At 40.3% G+C, this 25,144-nt stretch overlaps 1 protein-coding gene across 6 annotated transcripts in view; it reads right to left on the reverse strand.

The window, feature by feature from the left end:
- The window catches only part of Arhgap26 (Rho GTPase activating protein 26), a 466,045-nt gene that overhangs the window by 218,802 nt on the left and 222,099 nt on the right, over positions 1-25,144 (reverse strand). For all 6 annotated transcript variants that reach the window (XR_002398131.2, XM_004854324.4, XM_021266145.2 and 3 more), the window contains exon 12: positions 5,844-5,880. Coding sequence is in view for 5 of the 6 variants with exons in the window: in XM_004854324.4 (XP_004854381.1) it covers positions 5,844-5,880 (37 nt within the window). In the remaining variant the exon portion in view is untranslated. The remainder of the gene's footprint in view (positions 1-5,843; positions 5,881-25,144) is intronic.

The following is a 25,144-nucleotide window of genomic DNA, read 5'->3' on the forward strand; positions in this document are numbered from 1 at the left end:
GGAAAACAAACAAACAAAACCCCTGAAATTTGGAAAAGACCAACTCACACTATAAAGCCTGCCATTCACTACATCCCTTGCACTGGACTGGACTATTGTCTCTGACAGCTGTTGGCTAACTGCCCCTGGGCTGAGAACAGGTCCCTTTCTGGCTTCTTGTGCTTGTGACCTGAGCTTATTTCAAAGGAGAATGAACCAACTGTCATACAGCCTTTGGGGAGCAAATCTTACAACTGTGCCCAAATGTAAAGCATGAAACAAGACCCAGACTGCAGGTAACATACATTAAGATGCCAGAGCCAGAGAGAGCCAGAGAGAGCAAGAGAGAGCGAGAGAGAGTAAGAGAGAGAGAGTGAGAGAGTGAGAGTGAGAGAGAGAGAAGAGGGAGGGAAGGAGAGCAGAAGGAGGTGGGGAGGGTTCTTGCCTCCTGTAGAACCTGGGCTAGGTGCAAACCTAGATGACTGGATTATTGACACCGGCAGTTGTCACCTCCTCAGTAAAGCTTAAGGAAAAAAAAAATACTTTCTTCCTCTTTACTATCTGCATCATACGCATTCCTACTTTCGCTTCATTCTTTCTACTAGGAGAGCACTTGTCCAATTACAGAACTCAGGGTCACTGGCATACATTTCCTGACAGTCTAGCAGCAAAGCCAGGGAAGGTTCTCTGCTAGCAGTAAATTCATGTTGAGAGGGCAACAGGACTTGCAAAAAAAACTGATTAGGTTTTAACTTTAACATGTAGAGATTAATTTATCCAAGAACACACAGCCTTTAGATATAAAACTAAAGCTCAAATGATGTCAGGAGTTTGAATAAATGGAAAGACATTACAAGTTCTTAGAGAGGAGAAATTAATGTTATAAAAGGGTCATTTTCCCCTAAAATTAAGATAAATTTAATGTCTTGAGGAATTTATTTTACAAGGATAAAGGTCCACGAATAGCTAAGTCAAATCTTAAAAAGGAGAGTAAACAGAAGGGTCTTAAATTACCAGATGCTAAGATCTGATTCAATGTCATCATAACAGTTAAATAGACCAAAAAAATAAAGAACTCAAAGAATCAGAATACAAATCTAACACAAAAGAGCTGGCACCATCAATCAAGGGGAAAGAATGGAGAGTGGAGTAGATGTTAGTGGGAAAACTGACTCTTCATATGGATAAAAGACTGGATCTTCATGAAACATCACACACAGTACAATTAGAAACCTAAAGGTAAAAGATAAATGTAGGTGCCCATCTGTGTGATATGAGTCAAAAAGGCCTTCTTTAAAAAACAACTTGAAAATTATAAACTGTAAAGTGAGGAAGAAAGAAGATGTGAATATACAAAAATGGAGCCCTATAGACAACCAAGGACACTACATATAATTTACACAGATGAAAAGATGAGAATGTAATACAAAAATCTCCAAAACAAAGAAGGGATTAACATTATGATAGAAATAACTTTACAATTCCCCAAAAATGATGTCAACCGATGTGGAAAATGAGCAAAGGACAGGAATAGGCAATAAATGGAAGAACAAACCCAGGGTATGAGCTCAAACTCATTATTTACCAGATAAACACAAACCGAAACCACAATGAGCTATCATTTTATATTTATCAGCTTTATCATTTTGTATTTATCAAAAAATTTGAAGGCTGACAAAAGGAGGACTGGTAAGAATGGAGGCACTGACGTGTAGGGTTGATGGGACTGTGGACTGTCCACTCTGAAGAGGAATATGAGAGCATTTAAACAAAGTCTATGCATAAACCAGTGACTTAACCAGCAGATCCCCCAGTGAATTTAACCCAACAAACTTCTCATGCAGGAGGACATACACAGAGATGTTCAGTGTGGTGTTGATAGTGGTGATGAGGAGTTGGAGTTCATCTCTGCAAAAACAGATAAACCATGGACCAGGTATCAGGCAGAAGTCACAATCTGAAGATGTACAAAGTAACATGGACGGCTCCTAACACAATGGTGAGAGGACAAAGAAAGATCAGAACAGGACATATAACCATTTGTATAGCCTAAACACATAGGCAGGTAAAAGACACAAATTTTCCAAATACGAATTTTAAGAGTATACATTAGAATGGAGGCCTAAAGTTAGAAGAGGAATAAAAGTATGGAAAATAATTTTAAAAGGAACAAGTGAATAAATAAAATGACAGACATGAAAGAATGAATGAATCAAGGGCCCTGGGATCATAATGTACCATCAACAGGGAAGCATGATTAATTCAATCCTCTGTACCTGAGACCAAACAGAGAACAGAGAAGAAAAAAGTAGAGAGAAAAACTCTGCAAAGAAATGTGCATTTATTTATCTATGACCATCCTCTCCCTGACAACTGAGCATTTTAAAAAATACCAGCAGCTGACAAACACTATTTATGGCCCTGTCTTATACCCCACAGACACTGTGCACCCTGAGAGAAACCTCCGCATGAAAGCAACCAATTCAGGAGTGTTCCCATGGGAATTTCCTTTTGCTATCTGCCCCTTCAAAACATTCTAGCTGTGTGATAAAATGTTTGCATTCAAACTCCCACCAAAATATTGTCTAGAAAGTATTTTCTAGAAATGCTAGACATATGGGATTTGGATGCTCAGTATGTGTAATTTTGTGAAAACAACAAATTCCCTACTCTTAAATTGATAATCAGATTGATTTCTTACCTTTTAAAGAGTTCAGAAAGAGGGTTGTAGAACAATGAAGACCCTGGGCAATAATCCACCTGTGGCAGGTGAGCTCTGTGAGTGGGTGTGGAATGAAACTGCAAATTACTACAATGCAGAGATGCTACAAGTATAGCTTGGGAGAGGGGAAAGTAAGAAATTGCATCATGGGGAAGAGGGGGCCTAATGCCAAAAATGTAAGGCACACTAACCCACACCTCTACTATGGTAGTCTGGAAATCCATAATATCCTACAAAAACAAATTCAACTTAATCTACTCTTGAAGAAGTAACCAACTTTTATTCCTTCATCTTTTTCTCTCCTGCTTGCTAGATGATTTAAATGATCACTAGACACACAAGTCAAGTAAATCCCACTCTGTAAATAATAGGATGCCAGAAGCAAAATTCTGCATTATCCAAAATGGAACCTTTGAAATTATTCTTTTATTAGGGAAGGTAGAATATCCTTGTGTTTAATCATACAGCCTTCGGGACCACACAAAGTTTAGACCTAATTGTGTCCCTAGCCTCTATTTCCCCACCTACATGCAGTTCACAAACACCCATCTCACAGAATGTTGCAAGCAGTAAATACGCTAATGTATGTAACACAGCCCTAGTGCCTGACACACAGTAAATGGTCATTTAATGCTATTAATAGCTATAACTATAAAATGTTAATTGTAGATAATGCATACTACACAGAAATATTTAAAGTAGAAGGTCAACGGCTTCCAATAATCCATCCTTCACTGATGATAAATATAATCTTAACTTTTGTCTATCAAATACCTAAGATGAATCAGAATATTTTTTACTATAACACTGTTTTATTGCCTGATTTTTAAAAAATCCAATTAACATACTAGAGCACCATTTTTGTAAATATATTAATATCTCCCTTGTTCTTTTTAAAGGTTGCATACTATCCCATAATTTATTTAACCTGCTCCCTACTGGATATGTATATATTATCTCCAGTTCTTTGCTATTATTACGAATGCTCTAACTTCTCTATTGCACAAATACTGTGCACTTGGGGCAAATTGTTGGGTCAGGGGATAATCCCTTTTCAAAGGTATAGAAATATATCCCCAAAAATGCCTTATAGAAGTGACAGAAAGACTTTGTTTCCATTTTTTTCCTTTTCTCACATTAATTCCATTCCCTTCTTTCCTTTCCCCAACTCCTCTCACTTCCCCTTCCCCTTTGCCCCTTTTCTTCCTATTTTACATTATCTATTATGCCTTTTGATCCTTATTTACACTTTCAGTTTCTCACACTAGAGAAACTATTCGGTATTTACACATGCCTGTCATATTTATTTCACTTAACAGTAACGGCTCAGGCCGGGGATGTAGCTCAGTGGTTCTGCCGCCTGCCTCGCAAGCGCAAGGTCCCGAGTTCAAGACCTGGTACCCACCCCCCCCAAAAAGAGTATTGCCTCAATATGCATCCATTTAGTGGTAAACTCATAAAGCAAATAATGTACAGTAATGAGAGTAAACAAACTACTTGTAGCATTGTGGATGAATCTCAAAAAAAAAAAAAAAAAAAGAAACGACAGAACCAACTGACCAAAAAAATCCTTTCAAACAGAATCTTTCCAACCTATGGGAATGTAAGCAGGGAGAAGCAGGTTCAAAAGTTACAGCAAGGTAAAAAGTTCAGGTGAACTTCTGGCCAGTGGTCTCCATTCACATGCATCTCATTCCCCAAAGCTCTTGGATCCTATGTTATAGAATGAAGCCTTGTGTGGGCATCTGTTTACCCTGCTTGGGATCCATATCTATCATCCTTGTGACTTCCCAGGTTTCCCTCTGGGAAACTACCCTGCTCCACACTCTTGAAACTCAATCAAAGGGAATCATTTTCCCTCGGTGGGCCCAAGCTCGACCAACTTGATGGTAACTTTCCTGGGAATTTAAATCCTCTGACAAGTAAGGCAAAGACAACAAACACACCCTCCAAATATTACCCAGAAGATCCTTTTCCTTGGGTCCTGGCTCCTGGGTCCTAGAGCTGATCTAATTTTAAGACTTTGTCTTCAGCTCTTTACCTTATTATAGTTATGCTGTAGCCTTCTGTATTGCTTCACAATTGCACAGTTGTTCTGCCTAAGTTGGCCACAGTCGACCGCAGATGCTCTAAAACAATCCTACCTGATTTGGGGTGGGGGTTACTTCTTTGTTTCCTTGAATATATGCTCAAAATTATTTTCCTCCTTCAATTCTTGAGGAGACAAAAAATTTTTTTCCAGTCACAAAGGCCTTGTACCCTATCAATAGCAGTGATCCCAAACTAAGAAACATTTTATACTCCATAAAACTCCTGATAAAATTTGTATTTTAGAAGGGAGAGAGGGAGGGAAGGAGGGAGGGAAGGAGGGAGGGAGGAAGAGAGGGAGGCAGACAGGGAGGGAGAGACAGAGACAGAGACAGAGAGAGGCGCTAGCTCATTGTTTTGTCCATCTGGAGAGGCACTGTTCTACTGACTCCTGATATTACTGAAATTCATCCTAGGGGCACCTTTGGCTTTTTTTCCAAGTGGATTTTACAAAGCAAATCTGAGGCCAAGGGACAGGATTTCCTTTGTACTTTAGTAGCAGCTTGGAAGGAATTTTTTTCTCATATGCACCAAGGAGATAATCAGTCCAAACACTTTACCACTAGGAGTTTGATTTTAATCCTATCACCTTTACAAGGTTACAGGTGCTCCTGGAAATTATCATTAACTGGAGGGCTCTGAGCCTGCGGCAGGGAAAATGTGCTATACATTCTAAGAAGGCTGCTCAGGGGCACTTCCACCAAAGAGGAATGGAACTGTATTCACCATCTTGACTCTACTCCAAGAAAACAGAGTTAGTAAGCAGTATTCTAAGACAGATGTTGCCTTCTCCAGTCCTTCAGGCAGAGTGTGCAGGAGCCTAGGGCAACTTTGGCTTTCCCACAACTAAAGTGCAAGGTGTCATTAAAATCTTCCAGTCATGCTCAGTGACTGGCCCTCTGAAGTCTGTGACAGAAAGACAGGGTGGAAGCATCTCATGCTACACTTAGCAACATGCCAACAGCACCTCCTGGTGGTTAAGCTCTGGAGTAGAAATTTCTCAAAGCCCACTCCCCACTCTGGCTGCACAAAAGTACCCAAGCATCATACTTACTCCCTTCACTCTGACTGTCTTTGTTCGAGTTGTAGACCTGGAAAACAGAAATAAAATAATACTTGAATGCATTTTATACAGGTTAACTGTAGAAAACCATTACCTTCCCCCTTTCCTTAGTTTGTACCATGAGATGGTAGTTAAGACTCTGTAGGTATGAACCATTTCATTAATTACCTACTTTCTAGTATGTGCTTCAGCTATTCTTTTTTTTTTTTTTTTTTGTACTGGGGATCAAACTTGGGACCTTGCGCTTGTGAGGCAGGCGGCAGAACTCTGAGCTAAATCCCCGGCCCGGGCTGTTCTTAAATGTGCATGCAACAATTATGAAACTTTATTGTGCAAAAATCATATTCCATCTTTTTATAAAAGTAAACTTATGTGTATATACAAATAAAAAAGAATTTTGAAATTAGTTACAAACCATTAAGCATTAATGGTGCAAAAGCAAAGTGCTAAGCAATTCACATAATCTACACATCAATTCTGCTTGGTAGGGGCTGTTATTATCACTGTTTTAGAGCTGGAGAATCTGAGGCTTAGAGAAGTTAACTGAAGTCTCACAGCTATAAAGTCAGAGCAAAGGTACACTGTAAACTGTTGAGTCTTAACAGCAGGGAATGACACCAGCCACTTTTTACTCTATATACCTTAGTAAATTTGAATGTTATGAGTAGAATATATTATATTTACAATAAAAACCCTTAAGTGATTTATGGAAACCATAAAAAGATAAAATAGCTCAATACAGTAAAAGGGAAAGCACATCAATATAAAGTAGAGAATAACATGCTGCAAGGGCCAGCAGTCTTTTCTATTATGGGTCAGAGAGTAAAGATTTTAGGCTTTGAGGGGCAAGAGGCAAAACAATATTATACAGGTTCTTATATAATGAGAGAAAATAAATTTTCACAGGATTTTTGACAAAATTCTAAATATAATAATTGAGTATAACTTTTTGAAATACAAGTCTACTAATGAGATGAATTTTTTTTTGTTTTAGAGGGAGGATAGTATTTAGCTCAAATAGGGTTCAAAGTATTCCCTATAATCAGTCAATTGCAAATGTTCATCCATAAGTACCACATATAGCTCATGAACCATACAGAAGCAAGTGGGGGCTGGATTTGTTCTGTAGGCCATAGTTTGCCTATCCCTGATATCCTGTCACTATCAAGTAAGATGAAACTTCTGCTTAAGAAAGGAAAAAAAATAGTGCCAAATCCTTCTTTGGTAGTTAAGATTCTGTAGGTATCGAAACACATAGAGCAGTGATGGCGAATATTTTAGCAGTTAAAATGATACAAACAGCCCACTGAGGCACACATGCCATAGGTTCCCCACTAGTGGCACAGAGTGAAGGTGTAGTCACAACTCAAGTATCTAGCTATCTATCCACCCGAAGTGATTCTGATGGTCACTCCCAGCTGAAAGCCATTTAACCTCTAAAGGAACCAAGTGAAGTACCTCTGAAAAGAGACCCATTAAGCCCGAAAAGACTTTTTCCCTACTAAGAAATATGGATGGAAATGACTGGTCAGGAGCTAGGCAATGGCTCAACTCTGCTCCCAGCTGGCTCATGTCACTGGGTAAGACTCCTACATTCCCTCAGCCTTTACTGCCTACTCTTTCTATAAACTGAAGTAGTTCCCAGGAAGGTCTTTGAATTCTCAAACTCTAAATAGAGAAAAAAACTATTTATTAATATATTCTTCTCTTTCTAAAGTAGCTGAAGCTGTATTCACTGAAGGTCAGAAGGATGAGGATTAAAGAAATGGGTTTTTATCTTAAGAAGGATATTCTGATGAATAAATAGGCATTAGAGCACACACTTAAAGTTCTAAAGACTTTGATTCTGGCCTGGATTTCACCATTGGTCACTTCACTTAGCTGAGCTCTAATTTCTTCATCTACAAAAGGGAGGTGATGATAGTTATTCTGCCTACCTCTCCCAGGGCTGCTGTGAGCATCAAACAAGACCATGAAAGAGAAATATATGGAAACACTACAAAACAAATGCAGTGCTCTGAGCTGTACTCATTGGAAAAGAATTGCTTAACCATCATGGAATTTGAGAAAAGAGCAAAAGTCACCACAAAGTTCAGGTAGAGCCAGATGCTGTGCTAGTGTCTATCTGTAACATAAGGAATACAGTTGCCTGCTTTCTCTCAGCAGCATCTTCATTGTCTGTATAAATGAAGAACTTGAAATAGATCATGGTTCCCAAACGGAACCTCAAAGTCCCTGCACTAGGACTGCCAAAGAAGCTGGGAGGGGGTCCTCTTCCTTTACTTCTATGCGTTTTACTCATGTGGTTATCAAACAAGGGGATACTGGCTTTGAAAAGTTTGAAGACCTCTTGAATGGGTAATTCCTAATGTTATTTGAAATGCATTTGTTTATGTGTGCATATATTTTTAAATATTTACTCAGTGCCTGTAATGACTAGGCAATGTCTTAGGTACTAAGTATATTGGTTAATAAAACAGCTATGATCTCTGCCTCATGAAACTTTCCCATTAGTGAAGAAAACAGAAATAAATGTACAAATATGATACCTTCAAAAACTGATAAGTACAACAGAAACAAAAAAAGTGGGTACTGTGTATCTGATGCAGGGAAAAGCTTCTCTGAAGAGATAAAGTTTGGACGAGACCAGAGTGGTAAGGGGAGACTTCCTTGGGCCAGTGCCCAACAGGTCCTTGAGATGGAAAAATCATGGCCTTTTGGAGGGAAGAAGGTCAGTGTGGCTGGCAACCAGTGCAAGGAGAGAACAGCAGGAGATAGGACAGGGCAAAGGGGCAATAGCCTATCCTACAGTGCCCTTGTGACTTATGAGTGAAAAGGGAAGCCAAGCAATCACTAGGACCAACAATCCATGATGACTGGCACTGAATAACATTGAAAAGTTGGGTGAAAAAGTACAAGGGGAAATATACTATTTGGACAAGTATTGTTTGCAGGCATCCTTAAGCACTTCATTTCTCCCATTAAATTCAAACATTCTATCCGAGAGAAACTTGTTCTTATTTATAAATGGCAAAAATCTAGAAGGAATAGTAAAACATGAGGTTCTTAGCCCTTCGTAATTAGGAGGTGAGTTCATGCCAAATCACTTTCTTTCAAGGTTTCCTGGGTCTCAGGAGGGCCCTGCCTAGAACACCCAAGCATTCCCTGAATTCAAGAGGCGGAATCAATGAGCCAAAGGCGCCAGAAACATGTACTGCCCAATCCTTGGGGTCTGGGCAATTAATCTCTGTCTGGTTTGAGTAAATGAGCCAAAGAGAATGAGTTTTGAAGTGACGCTAACAAGCCAGGCTTGCCAGGACCACATGACTCAACCCAGAAGGCCTCACCATCACAGAGGCCAGATGGTGGCATGACAATAGCACTAAGTGGAAATGCCTTTGTTTGCTGAGCACTTACCAAGTGGCACACAGGACAGTATCTAATACTTGTAACACCATATGGACTAAATCTAGTGTTATTCCTGCTTTACAGATAAGGAACCTGAAGCCTATAGTTTGTCCAAGAATACAGAATAGTAAGTGATACACTATTCTAGCCACTACAGGGATATTCTAATCTCCTTTTACCTATCCAGGTGGTAGCAAATGCACACAATAATCAAGCATGCCAGTAGTTGGTATTAGGGTTTATAAATATCTTCTGTACTTGCAGAAGCAAAGTCACCCTTTAGAAATGGTTAGTCTGTTCCAGGCAATGTTTCTTATGTAAATCACATAGTTTTCCACTAGACTGAGGTTCAGGGGTCAGAGCAATGTCCTGAAACAAAAGGTCTCTGTGATGGTAGCTTTGTCTTGAGCAGTGACCGCACATGCTCTGACGCATGCCTTGTAAGAGCTCCATCTCCATAGGAAAGAACCCAACTCCCAAAAAAAACCAAAAAAAAAATCCAACTCATGAGGATCAATTCAAAGGGACAAAAGTCATGAAGTGATGCTTGCATTATGGCTCCTAGGAAGATTGAAGTATTCCATGTACTTTCTCAACAACACATGTATCTTAAGCTAAGTTTAGCTGTCCTGCTTAGCTAGAATACTCTAAGATTTGACTACTTCAAAGTGTTTTAGCCCTTTGGCTTTGTGTTCTCTGTTGTAGCTACACTCCAGTTTCTGGTGAATACTGAACATGAAATCTGCTAAATTTTCCATGCCAACGCATATCTATTCTCTTATATGTTTCTAGAGATAGAATTTACATGTATTTATCTTATCAGGGTCTATCTCAGTCATTAAGAAACAATTGCAACAGTTACAATAATTTAATAACAATGATGATGACAAAATCACTGCTCTGTGTCAGACAGCATGCCAGGCACTCTCCAGCAATTCAGTGTTCACACAGTCTGATTATTCCTGTCCCAGAGACCCGAAAACTGAGAGTTCAGGAAGTGTGGTCACTTGATCACGGTGAGCCAGCTGCCGATGGGAAGAGTGCAGACAGGAACTCCCATAGTGTGTCTCCAGAGTCCAGCACTTAACTACTGACCACATGATATATGACACACTGTGGTGGTGGTGTTAGCAGCGGTGATGGTGGTGGTGGTAGCGTGATGCTGCTGCTGATGATGATGATAAAGGTAATAAGGTATCATGGGCAGCTACAGCAAGTGAGTCACTGGAAGAAACAACTTGCCTAAGTCAGAGAAAATGAAACTGAGAATGGCCTTCAGATCCTAGTCCGAGTACCCACCACTAATCCCTGGAACCAGCTGGCAGCTGACAGAGAAGTAATACTCTATTCTCTCCAAACCAACCTGAAGATAAACACCAGGACAGGAAAGTAGGTCTTTAATACAAATCACAGGGTAGTGCTATTCTAACAGTCCATACCCAGAAGCTACAATGAGAGTACAATTTAATAAATCAAAAGGGTACAGAAAGCCTTCATATGCTTTCTCTGCATAAGACGTGATTTTGCAATAAATTCTGTTCACTTCTGAGCCAATTCAATTTACATGTCCCTAGAGAATTAAGAGAAACTACACAGAGTCATTTGGATTCCCAAAATTTTTCTATGAGTAACCTTTATTACCATTATCCCAGCCATACTGAGAAAACACAGTATGAGAGGCACTTTTTAATCATGTAAATTAAAGGCATAAGTAAAACAATAATTAGACAGAAACCATCAAACTTTTTCCTTTGACACATAGCTGAATTAGTACTTGGCTACATCACACTTTGCAACAAGATCTGCAGAAATGAAGTGTTAGGCAAACTTTTTTAAACCGCTGCTACTTTACCTGTACTGTTTTACTTGAACACACACCCAAACTCACTCCTCAAGGTCTCTTCCAAGTAGCCTGGGCTATCTACACCTCTTCTCTCCCTGACTGTTTTGTCGATACAGCAACATGGAGACACAATGAACAGAGATACAGAGCCAGTATCTTAGAACACTGCAGAGGCTTGCTCTCCAGCACTGGACATTACCTTGGCCCTCTCCTTGTGACACAATGGGTCCACATCACTGTAGCCTGTATTTGTGATTTCCTATCAGTGGTGACAGATTCATATTAATCTGCTACTTAGGTTCAAAGTTCAGCTTTACCATTTATTGACAATGCAAATATATCACTTAACATCTGTAGACCTTTATCTTGCCCTATGTAACAGGGAATATAGTACCAATAGTCCTTACCTCTTAGGGTTGTTGAGAGAATTAAATGGAAAAATGGATATCAAATATTTTACATAGGGCATAAAATGCACATTTCATGGCTCAAAGGTTGTTCTATAAAGATTAACTTTTATCATCAATGTCACCATCACTCCTCTCTTTCCTTCTCTTCACATTTTTTTAAACAAACAAAATTTTCCCAGTAAGGGAAAGTTATCCCCAGTGGGATAAATGGCCAAGGAAGGAAATGCCTTTTGAGGGGCCCAGTGGCTGGCCTCATTAGCAATATAATATACCCAGCTGATACTAAGAAACAAAGGGAAAGGAAAAGAGACAGTCTAAGGCCAATTTTTGGAGAAATGATTCTCAATTTTTTTAAAAGACAGCAAACAAAAAATTAAAATAACTTCCCCACTATCAACTACTTTTTTAGTACCCATTATGTGCCAGGCACCATACTACCTGAACTAATAAGCATTTGCATGAATTGTTTTATTTCATCCTCAGGCCTACAGGATACTACTACCCCTGCTTCTCTTTCATAGTATCCTATGGATTAATTAATCTTCCAAAGGTTACATAGCCAGCAAATGACAGAATCGGTGCTTGAAGTAGGCAGGCAGCATCCTTTAGAGTGGAGTCTGTACTCAACCACAATTTGGTACAACTTCCCCACCCAGTTCGGCTTCCCAGTGGAAAAACAGCTTGGCTATTAATAAAGAACTCAAAAGAAGCTAAGCAGTAATTAAAATGGCAACAATGCAACTATTATATAAGAACAAAATTTCCACTCAATTTAAACATAACAGTAATTCTACAAACTTCCAATTAACACAAGTATGGCAGCAACCAAAAACCACAACCAGTATGAGACACTTTAGGACGCCCAAAAACATCCTTCCTATGATGAGTAGATACACAGAGACCTGGCCAGTATTACCAAGGACTGGGTGGCAGGCAGACTTCTCAACAGAGCAGCACATTCCAATACTCCGCAAACTCTAGCAACAGCTAAATTTAGGAACTGTTAACAACACCTCCGAGAAGTGACTAGGAAGACACCCTGGGTCTGTGGGATGCCACCCATAAAACCCAAGAATGGACATCAATTTTTGGATCAGAAAGACCTCTCTTTTGATGGATGTCCACAGGCCACACTTGGAAAAGCTTTCAGGAAGGATCTGAATCTGAAGTATGGTGGAATAAAACCAGTTCAACTAGCTTGGAGTAAATAAAAATATACTTCAATATAAAGGGACAGAGCTCTGGGGGGTAGGTACCAGTCCTCTACCCCCTACTCTCATCAGAAATGTGTCCCTCATCACCATGGTCCTAGTGACAAAATATGATCAAAAGAATAAATAGAAAGACTAGTAATAAAAAATACTGCACTTGTTGTCTTAAGGAGGCTTTTTCAAAAATAAAGCCAATAAGGGCTGGGGATTTAGCTCAGAGGTGCCGCCACCTGCCTCGCAAGCGCAGGGTCCCAAGTTCAATCTCTGGTACCAAAATAAATAAATAAAAGAAAAAAAATAAAGCAAACAAAAATATATTTGATGGCATTTTCCAATAACCTAACCCTGAACAAATGTCAAGACCTTACTCTTGCCCAGCTGCATTACATATAAAGAAGTTTCAGTAACTGCCATATTGACAGGCCACTCAAAAAGTACTGATTGAATGAATAGGTTTTGAGTAAGAAAGAGTAAGACAGAAATTGAAACAAAAAACCCTTACTGGAGTTGATGAGGACAAGGCACTGACCAGACAGAAAAGGCCAGCCACATCTATCACTTCCGGGTGATTGGGTCTCCTCCTTCCCAACATCTGGCAAATTCTCTATCAATTTTTACCTTCTAGTGAAATGAAACAATAGAATGCAGGTTTTGTTATGAAGAAATATATAACAGATTGATCTTATTTGGCTTAACTCAAACTATCAAAATCCCTCACATAGCTATTTATTTTCTATGGTCCACTGCTGCACATTAGCGCCATACCCAGCAAGTGACAACAAACTGCTAACAGTATCAGAGCCTCTGGTGCCACTGGGGTTCTGAAATAAGGGCTAAGGAAGGGGCTCTCATGTCTGATGGTACTTTCCTATGTAATCAGAGGCACCTGAGGACTCAGGCCTTTGGAAAAGAGCCCCCCCAGGGCCCCCCCAGAGGTGACCAAGAGCTGGTGCTCCTAAAGCCTTTTGGAAAGAATCTTCTGACAGGACAGCCCCTGAAGCCTTCTTGCATACACGACAATGGCATGCTAAGGAACAAAATCACTGCTTGCTGTTCAGTGTGGTTATGGATGGATACAAAAATAAATGTTTTCCATTAGTTCAAGCATTGCCTGCTGCTTTATGCCTTACGGATACAAAAGGGGGGGTTTTTTGTTTGTGTAGTTTTTTACTTTTTTTGTATTATTCCTCAGTAATACTGAAGAAAAACAAAATGCTCTGGACTCTTGCAACTAGTACTACTGCCATTATGTCCTTCTTTTTCTAGGGAATTCACCCTTGTTGCCCTAGAGAAGCTACATACACCCAAATCTAAATCTTTGTGGTTTGGGTGGGGCTAATCTGAATTCCACCTTCAGGTTTGGCACTGTGATCCACACCTTGCATCCTTGCATGCATATGATTTGCCTCAGGCCAAATGTAGCAAACAGTACTCCCTTTTCAACATTTTTTAATCACAATTGTTAGAAAAGAGGCTATGTTGCTAGGAGCATGGATATATGTCTGCAACTTCTGTGGACAACTCCATCACCACACCCAGGCAAAGTCTGAGTCAAAAAAGGCAAAGGAAAATATAGCTGCAAGATGAAGGGAGACTGGATTCCAATGATGGATCATTTAAGCCTGTTTATCTAAATGTATCTGAAGTTCATTCGGCTCTTCCCATGGTGAACCAGTAATGGTTTTCCCCTTATTTTTAAACTGTGCTTCTGTGGCTTACAGCCAAGAGCTGAGGTATGTACTTTTTAAAGTACATTACAGAAAAGCCTACTTGAACTTTATAGGGTGCTCTAGGATGAAGGAGAAAAATGTACATCAAAGTAGAAAGGAAGCCAGGGATGGTGGCGGATGCCTGTATTGCAGCACTCTGGGAGGCTGATGAAGGAGGATCATAAGTTGTCCAGCATGGGCAACTCAAGGAAACCCTGTCTCAAACTAAAAATGTTTTTTAAACGGACTGGGGAAATGGGGGGGGGGAGGGGGGGAGTAGAATGGGAAAGAAACTGCATTCACGCCATCCTTGAATTTTCCCTTCCTTCTACCTCACATATCCAGTTCCAAGTTTTATCAATTCTATCACTAACAGATATCTGGAAGTGACTTCTCACCCCATTTCTTTTCCTATTGCCCTAGGACAAACTTCCTTTGCCTTCTCATCTAGACCCTGACCCTGGCCTTCTCCTAGTTGTGCTGACTCCTCTCTTTCTTCTCTGTTCTAATCAGCATACACATTGCTCCTACAAAAAGTCTCCCTAAACCACACCTTTGGTTGGAGAAGAGAAGCACTCAAGACATCATAATACTAGTCTTCAAATTCTCAAAGGGCCATTAAGTGAAAGAAGAGGAACAGTCACATTCCTGAGCAGAGGTGAGGGTCCCAGGAAGGCAGATTTCAAATGGCCAAACATAGCTGACAGTGAAGAGCTCTTCATGGTCCACTGTTGCAGTGAGACTGGACAGTGTTGATCCTACACATAGGACTAAGCTTCCTTTCACTGAGAAAGCAGTCTTGGGTTGGTAAATTTAGCTACATTTGGGACTGATCATTGCTAGCCTGTCTTTTCACCTGTATGGGTCTTGGGTAAATTCTAGAACAGGGGAAAATGAATTTCGATGAAGGAGAGGTAGCCCATGTATGCTATGGGCTTTGAGGATTTATCATTAAGGCCTAGTTCCAGCACTTTTGAGCTCTGTGCTCTTAGAAAATTATTTAACATTTCTGAGTCTACTTTCTCACTATACAATAGAGCTAAGTAATAGTACTAACTTTACGAGAGTGCTGGGAGAATTAAAATAATTCTCACAGTGCCCAAAGGTGCTCAAAAATGTTATTGTCCTTTTCCCTACTCCACAAAGATTTCCTAACTTTGTGGCTGCAGATAACCACAGTGATGGCAAATCTTTTAGAGCTTTCAATGACACAAATGGCCTGCTGCAGTTTGTGTGCCATAGGTTCACCAACACTCTCCTAATCTCTCCCTTCTTGGACTTCTCACCACTCTTAAATCTGTTCTTTAGAGCTTAATGCTTCTGAATACAATTTTTCATTCTTCATTTCTAACCTCCAACCCAATCAGTCCACGGATGACAATGGAGAAGGAAGAGTCTTTCTGGCAACAAATTCAATGCTGAGCACATATTTGGTGCCCAAGAAGTGACTCCTGATTAAAGAACAAGGGGCTTAAAACAGAGGATATGCATTCTTTTGTCTGACTCCTTCTCTGTGGGGTCAGAAGCAGCTCAAATGACCTTGATGAGCAAACTGTCCTTACAGTAATGCTTTCATATTTTGAGTGTTGCTGGCACTTACTGCCCTTCTCCACGAGAAATCTCGAAGCTAAGATGATTTCCAAGGGAAAGTGAAGCAATTCCTCCTACAGCATGCAGGTGGTAGATTCCCCTAGACATCCAGTGAAGGGGAGGCCATTTATTGTCACTTGTTTTTGGTCCTGGTGAATTAAGCATGAACAAAATGTCTCTGAGGTTATTAACACTGATTGTTGTGCATGCTCCTCCCCCTCCCAGACATTGATTTGTGTTACATAAACACTGTTGCCATGGTTATAATTCAGGAAGCCTTGTTACTTGACCTCAAGAAAAATTCAACCTCAAATCAGGATAACATTGACTCTCTAGACCACAATAGACCATCCGAGTGTAGGATCTGCCAAATTCCTTCAAGCTTCAAGCTTCTAGAAGGAACCACTGTATTTTGGGTAACAGGCAAGCAACAAGAAGAGGAAACGCTGTGATGTTATGCAATTTCCTTCCATTTCATATTCAGAAATCCTAAAAACTCTTATAAGCAACTTCTCTAGCTTTCAACTGAAGATTAGAATCATGGCCAATGTAAACTAAAACTGAGTGCAAAAGAGAAAAAAAGAAACCTAAGTAATATACAAATCAAAAAAAGTATTTCAGGAAATTTTTCAAGGCAGCAGAAAGGGAGCAAACTCAGTCAGTATTGAATGTATAACGGTTAAGTAGAAGGCGGGTAAGCTGATGTGTATGGAGGATGTGGCTGGGTCACAGTATGAGGAGTCTTCTGGCCCTAACATTTCCTGGCTTCATGCTGATACAACATTAAAAAGTAGGTGCGAACCCACTAGTCCATCAGCACATGTTTCCATGGGGAGAGGAAGTACAACTGCCTGTCCCTCGGAAAAAAACCCTAAAATCCTCAACAGAGAATGTCTTTATGTACTCCCCTCTCTCTCCTCCCATGTCCTTGGAAAAGTTACACAGCCCTGTTAGCAAAAGAGGCAGCCTTGTTCTTTTGTGCTTTGGAAAAGTACAAATGAGAAATTCCTCAGTACAGTATGCAGGGTCCCAAAGTGGGAGTTCATCAGGTTCATCTGCTGCCCAAGCAGGGCCCTGCCCAAGAGAAACCACAGCCAGAGCATGAGTCATGCACAATGCTGCTCTCCACTTCCCAGCCCTCCTTCCTCCAGAGGACTTAAAGCAGCAACATTTATACCATCTCCACTATAACCTGAGGCTGACTAAAGCCAAAGGAATTCAAAACAATTTTGTGATCTCATTTCCCCCCACAATGCCCTCTGAGGGCCAGAGACATTGGGAAAGGAGACTTCTTGCCCTGCCATGGACAGCAGCAAGTTCAAAGCCAGCATTTCTAGATACATTACTCAAAGCTCAGTTTCCTACTCCAAATCTAGAAATAATCCTGATGACAACCCATGTGCATGCAGTGCAAGTTCTGAGACTATTGACTCTTATTCCACTGCTCTGAGCTGATAGGGAAAGAGGTTTCTAGTTCTGACCTCACAGGAAGTCTCAGTGTTTTTCCTTGGAAATGAAAATTGTTCTTTGGCCACGCAGCATTCAGTCACTTTGTCCTCAGACAAATAATAGTCTACTGTCTCTTCACAGACCTACCCTTTTCAATCACAGACAAAATTCACCCTACTTCTGATTCTGAATCGGGACAAACAGTATGACTTAGGTATAGCCAACCACAAGAGCAGATTCAATCTCATCCCCAAGCACTTAAGAAAATTCTCAACCCCCCCCCCCCCCCGCCAAAATGGAAGAAGGGACAGGGAACACTCACATACCCAATATTCCCATTCTACAGTTGTTCATGTTTTATTATATTTCCCTTATACCATCACATAGCACTGTACACAGGAAGGGGCCCTCCCTCTATCAACATTTATAAACCCAACTCATTATATGGTAAATTTTAAAATCAGTTGCAGACATTAGCATTTTCCACTTAAACGTTTCAGTATGCATACCATCTATTAAATCTCAGTATTTGTTTACCAATTTTAAATGTAAAATTTACATACAATGAAATGCACAATTCTCAAGTAAATCAATCATGAACTATGACAATTTCATATACCCACGTAAGCTACACCTCTATCAAGACTGCTACCTGCTTCTTACCCACCACCTTGGGTAGTTTCTTCAGGCCTCTTCCCATCTTGCCTCCACTACTTCCTCAAACCACTGCTGTGTTGTTTTGCTCCATCATTAGTCTGATATATTTTAGATCAATATAAAAATGAAATCCTACAGTATGCACTCTTTTATAGTTACCTTGTTTCAACTGGCATAAAATTTTTGAGTTTTCTCTACGTTGTGGTGACAATCAATGCTTTGGGTGCTTCTTTACTTCTGACCACTATTTCATTATTTAAATACATCACAGTTTTGTGTATCAATTCTCCTGATCACAGATGCTTATACTGCGCCCTGATTTCGGCTATCACAAATAAAGCTCCCTCCAATTTTTTGTATAAGTACTTTTGAGGGCATATGCTTTCATTTATCTTGGGTAAGTACTTAGAAATAGAAGTGATGAATTATGTTTTTGTTGTTGTTTGTTAGTAAAAAAGAAAATACTCTACCCTATTCCAAAGTGACTGCATCGTTTCATGCTCCCACTAATAAAGAACAAGAGTTCGGGTTGCTCCACATATTCGCCAATGCTTAGTGTTGTCAACTTTGTGACTCCAGCCTTTCTGCTGCTATGTAGTAGCAGCTCACTGTGGTTTTAGTTTGCACTTCCCTGATGATCTATGATGGGAAGCAGTTTTCAGGTGCTTATTAGGCATTCTTAACTTTCCTTTATGAGGTGCCACTTCAAGTCTTTCCTCCACCTTTTAATTACATTCTTTTTATTACTGGGTTTTATGAGCTCTCCAAATATTCTAGACATGTTTTTTGTCAAATGTATGTTGTGCAAATATTTTCTGCCATTCTGTGGCTTGCCAACTGATTTTCTTAGAGATATCTTTGATAGGGACAAGTTTTTCATTTTAATAAAGCTAGTTTTGGGGGGTGGCTACTGTTTTCTGTCTCCTGTGAAGAAACATTCACCAACTCCAGATTGCACCCTATGTTTTCTTCTAGAGGCTTTACAGTGTGGGCTTTTATGTTTATGATCCATCTTGAATTAATTCTCCTTTGTTCCTCTAGTTTGTAAACATAATGTATAGGTGCTTCTGAGATGCAGCCCAGATTTGAAACTGGCTAGTTTAAAATAGAAATTTAGGAACAAGTAGTATTAACCCATCTCATTCCCCTCCCTGACCAGTGAAATCTATTCATATAAGCCTTGCGATGCTTCACAATATTAGCTAAACTATTATTTGCTTACTGCCCTTCGGCTCACAGGACAAATGCGCTCATCATAAACACCTATACATAAATACTCAAAGCTCATTTTCAGGATACTCAGCTGACTACGTGGCTACTTATAGGGTATATCTGACTGGGCAGGGGCAGGGTATCCAGAAAAGTATAGAGGTTTTTTGTTTTTGTTTTGTGATGCTTTGTATTGTTGATACTGGGATTGAACCAAGGGCCTTCACATTGAAATATACCTCCACCTCTTTTATACTTTGAAATGGTGCCTTGCTAAGTTGCCCAAGGTGGGTTCAAACTTGGCAAATCCTCCTGCCTCAGCCTCCCAGAGTGAGTATAGAAGTCTTGACCTGTGAGTTACTCACTTATTGTACTGATCAATCCCTTCCTTCTCTCTGGATTTTATTTTCCTAATGAATCAAAAGAAGGATCTAAAACAGAAGGGTCCATCATCCTTAATATCCCACCATGAAAAATGAATGACTTTAGGTCCTGCAGGGCTCTTCACCCACTTTAAGAGTTCCACATTACATTGACAGGTAACACCTCAGTCTCATTAGCAAACAGCTAAATTGGGATTTGCTGGCAACTGGTTAGGAAAGAAGTCCTGCATACTTCAGAGAACAGGGAGGGGGACTGCAAGGAATGGGAGGCTGAAGCGAGTGATCCCAGGTCACTCGGCTCCCTGTGCAATGTGACCCATACCGAAGGGGTTGACACCAAAGCACCAACTGCCCAACCTAAGCCTCTTTTGCTTCTTCTCTAAAGAAAGCCAAAGCACACTGTACACAGAGCCACCAGTTAGAAGCTCCAGCGGGGCACACAGCTCCAGCTGGATGCACAGCCAGCTTCCAAAGGCCACTCGGAAGACTTAAGCCCAGAAGTGAGAGTAGGAGAGATTAGGAGATGTCTATTTTCTGATCTGAACTTGACAGCTCAAAAGATAAACACAGAAATCCAAAGGCTGTATCTGGGTGCTTTCCTACTGTGCTTAATACAGCTGATCCCCCATGTCCTTTACATGTCCACCTCTCCTGAGCCCTACTACCCGTCCCTGCCCCCATGGTGCCTCAGCAGGTTGCTTGGCCCTGTGCAATCTTTTTTAAACTTGAAAGAACAGTTATGTTCTACGGAGTCAACACAAACACTGAATTAACAAATACAAGCACTGCTCCTAGGGGAAATACAGGGTTAGGTTCCTGTGAGCCTCTAGTTAAATATTTTGATCAATTGATCAATACATAACTATGTTTATGTGGGTTTCTTTTTAGAGACATTGTATTTAATGTATTTTGCAGATTAGGCAATTTTAAACTCATAGCCACCAGCATAATGCACATGAGATAAGCTCAAACAATACTCATCGAGTGTGTATTTTTCCATGATGTCAAAAGGCACATCACAGCCTTCTTCCACTAAAGAACACTAGAAACTATTTCAGCATTACACTTGGAGGCCACTGTAAAAAACAACCAAAAAATTATCAACAGAAAAAATGCAAAATGCAAATAAAAAGTGGCACTAAATAGATCATGAGAAAGACATTTACTTGCAGTAGGAGATCTGAAAGAGGAAAGCAAAGTTCGGATGTATTCATTTTTTCATACTAAATTTATTGAGACATTGTGAGATTAATACAAATTATCTTTGTCTTCTACAGTTACTAGACGTGCTCAAAGTGGTAGCCATTAGCTTACAATTTATTAACACAGCAAACTGCTGAAGTGTGTATACATTTTTTGGTGGACTCTGTATACTACAGACAGACAGATGTTACCTAGATAGATAAAATTTTTTGGAAAACAGATGTGTTCGTGCACTTACACACTGTCTGTGGCGGGACAACAGCAGAGATGAGTCATTCCAACAGAGTCTGTTGTTCAACTTTACCATGTATTGGATGGTTGTACCAATTTATACTTCCACCAACAGTATATTACAGGAGCTCCATAGAGTATGTTTGTTTTGTTTTGTTTTGTTTTTTTGGTACAGGGGATCAAACTCAGGTCCTTGCACTTGCGCAGCAGGTGGCAAAACCACTGAGCTAAATCCCCAGCCCTCCAAAGAGTATGTTTTAAAATTTCCAAAAGCTCCTTCCTTGGAGTTCTTTGCTTAGCTCTCTCTTTCCTACATACAACATGTTGAAATCGCTCCCATTCTCACAGCTTCAATAGGTGCCCCTGTGCAGACAGTGCCCCACCCCAAACCTGCAACTCTCAACTCCCTCCCGTTCTTGGGAGCAGACCTTCCCTGAACTTCCAAGCCTGCTTCTATTTCTCCTATCAACACCAAGAAAGGTTGCTTAAGATAATGGGAGGTGTAACACCTTACAACTTGTGAATGACCAGTCAAATTAGTAGTTATTTTTAGGTGCTGGCAGCAAGGCTGCTGGACAGAAGATGTATATAAAATACACAAGCTTATTTTCACATAGCAACTGCTACTTCCTTCCAAACAGTACTCTGTACCCACTGCCTCTATCTATAAAAATGGAGAATGTACCATCTAAACTAAAGGGTCAGATAGCCGAGGAGGCGGCTGGCACTATGTCTGGTACATAGCAACAGCACCACTTTTTATCTCAGGAACTGGGATGTAAGATCTTCATGTCCTATCTTTTTATTCCTACATCTGATCAGGTGACAATAACTGGATTCTGCCTCCTTCAGCATGATGTTCATATCTGTTCCTTGCTCTGCAGTCCTGACACTCCCTCAGTGGAATGCAGCACCTCTTGCTTAGAATGCTTTCACACTGGTTTCGCTTCTGCTCTTCACTTGCCAGCACATTTTTCATATGGCCACAGCTCTGAATTCACTTCTGCTCACACACTTTCCTGGTCACATCATTCCTGCTAACGTCCAGATGTCTGAGTGAGGCTTCCAACAAGCTGGCCTCAACATTTTCTATCTTATTTCTCAGACTCCCATCAAACTCAGCACCATGTAGCTAAGGGGTATTTCCTAGGCTTGGCCCATGCTCTCCTATCTAAGAATCCTCATTTTCTTGCTGAGAAAGCCCTGCTGTCCATTTCTATTCTGCATGGCCTTTAATGTCGTGGGTATATCTGCCTCCCCTCAGTCTCAAGTCTCCTCTTTTACGTCACTAGCACTGTGTTAACACCTCACACTAATCTCTCCTACTCCAAAATAATAGCAAAGCAACAGGTTTATCCCTGTTGGCCCCAGAGTGTCTTGCACAGAGTAGGCAGTAAACATTAGACAGATGACGTGATAGACCAAGGGTACTGAAAGTGCTAAAATGCACATCCCAGAATTAGTTCACATTAACTTTAAAAGGTGCCAGTCCAATCACCCAAAGTGCCTGTATAATTAACGTGAACCCAGGACTGAAAGAGCTCTTCCAATCTGGGAAGCGCAAATTGCCATCTGCTTCCCAGCACTGTAAGTATTAAACTGCTCACTTACTGTTGTGCTTACACCAAAAAGTTAAGCAGTCAGCATCAGGGCCAGGCACAGAACTCAAACTTCCTCACTGCTAGGAGTGTGTCCACCAAGGAAAGATGGGGCCTCTCAATGCACAGCAGCTCAGTTTCCTCCATGCAGCTGACCTTTACATACTCCATGTGCTGAAAAAGTCACCACTTACTGCACTTCTGAAACCACTGGGAGCATTTCAAATCAGGTGTGAGGTCAGGAATTATTCAATAAACAGTGTTGAGATAACAACAATCTTTTAGAGGGAAAAATCAAGATAGATCTCCACCTTATATCACATTTTCATGCCAAAACAAATCTCAGGTGAATATTTATCTTAGAATGGGGATGAATTCAAGCAAAGATAGAAAACATAAAGTAGTTCACTGCCTTAATATAAAGTGCTCTGGGGCCGGGGATTTAGCTCAGTGGTTTCGCCGCCTGCTGCACAAGGGCAAGGACCCGAGTTCAATCCCCGGTACCAAAAAAAGATATATATATATATATACAGTGCTCTTATAATCAATACAAGAAATGCAAATGTACCCCAAAAAGGATAAACTATATGCAAAAGAAAAGTATTCAATAAACATAAAGAGTATTCAAATTCAACAGAAAACAAAGACATTCAAATTGTAACAATGAGAATTGGTTTTTTTAAAATTTTTTTTGGTGGTACTCAGGATTGAACGGAGGACCTTCACACGGAGCTAGACTCCCAACCCTTTTAAAAAATACTTGTATTTTGAGACAGGGTCTTGCTAAATCACCCAGGCTAGGCTTGAACTTGTGATCCTCCTATATGAGCCTCCAAGAGCGCTGGGGTTACAGGAGTGTGTCACTATGCCTGGAGACTTTTAACCTTTAAAAAAATTAAGGATTTTTTCAAAAGTGTTAACACTTAATACAGATGTGAACTCAGGAGAGTGGACAGTCCCACATGAGCCTCATAGAAGTATACATCGGCACAGTCTTCATGGAGAGCAAGCTTCCAAGTGGATATATCTGTTCACCACGCAAATACACTTTCACGAATTTCTGCTAAGGAAAGATTCTGAAAGCAAAAGCCTCCTGTGTGTTACACAGGAAATGTTACATACAGGTACACTTCTCTGAGGACAGTGCCCACGAGTTTCTCTTAATATTAACATAGGAGTACCTAAGTCACTCAAGAACTCCTAATTGTGGAGTAATACTTAGACACAAGGAATGATAGGCATTGCTAACTGTCAATACAATGTCCCTTTTTCCTGTCTTCCTTAGTAACCAACGTGTGAACCAAAATATCACCCTGCTGAAAACACTACATTCCTTGTAGGTAGAAGTATGACAAAGGGTTGGGCAAAGACACATAAGTGGATGTTTACTAAGGATTTCTGGGAAACCTTTGTTTCTGTGACACACACCACTCCTTTCTCTTCCTCCTGCCTGAAGCACAGATGTGAAGCCAAGAGGTACAGCAGCCATATTGCAATTAGGAGCACATGAGAAAGACCAAATCCTGTATCATAAAGATGCAGGAACAGAAAGAGGAAAAGAACTTGGGTCCCCAGTAGCTTCACAGAGCCATCCTATCTGTCCCAGACTGCCTCTTTTATACCTTAATGCCTATACACTGTCATTTCTTTTAAGCCACTGCTTACTGGATTTTCACTTGTTTATACCAAAATTCATTGGCTAAACTGACAGATAAGAGAAAGCATAATAAGTTAAATGAAATTCCTACCTATACCATAAGTGAAAAATGATCCTTTATTTTTTGATTATATGTATGCTTATCTAAATATACATACAGAGTGAAAGTTAAAACATGAACATCAAAAATTAATCACTATTTTCTGAGTGGAAAATTCATTTTCCTCTTGTCCTTTTAATTATTTCCACATTTTCTACAATGTTACTCTTTCAATCAGAGAAACTTACTTGTTCAATGTGATTCTCCTTTCTACTTTTGTATGACATTTTATTTTATTTATTTTTGAGACAGTCTTGCTAATTCAGAATGGCTGTGAGTTCACTATGTAGCCCAGGCTGGCCTCACACTTGCGGTGATCCTCCTTCCTCAGCCTCCTGCATGCTGGATTACAGTACACCCAGCTTTATATCCGTTTTTTAAAAAATAGCAGAAACAAAGGAATAGTATCTCAGAATCTAAATTGACCATGGGGTTGCATGGGAAATTGGCCTCTGATATCAAGTGTGCCAGAGCGCACAGCAGCAGGCAGTCAGGTGACCTCTCCTCACTCTGTCCCACCAGCCATGAAGGCGCTCCCCATGTGACAAGCAGGAGAAGTTCTCAGGGGCCCAGCAGTCCCACACAGCTCCAGGAGGCCTGGTGAAAACCATCACCGATCCTGGATGCAAGGCTG

The sequence above is a fragment of the Heterocephalus glaber genome, unplaced genomic scaffold (genome assembly GCF_053883595.1).
Source record: "Heterocephalus glaber isolate CG9 unplaced genomic scaffold, H.glaber_assembly_v1.0 deba00001463, whole genome shotgun sequence".
Taxonomy (NCBI): domain Eukaryota; kingdom Metazoa; phylum Chordata; class Mammalia; order Rodentia; family Bathyergidae; genus Heterocephalus; species Heterocephalus glaber.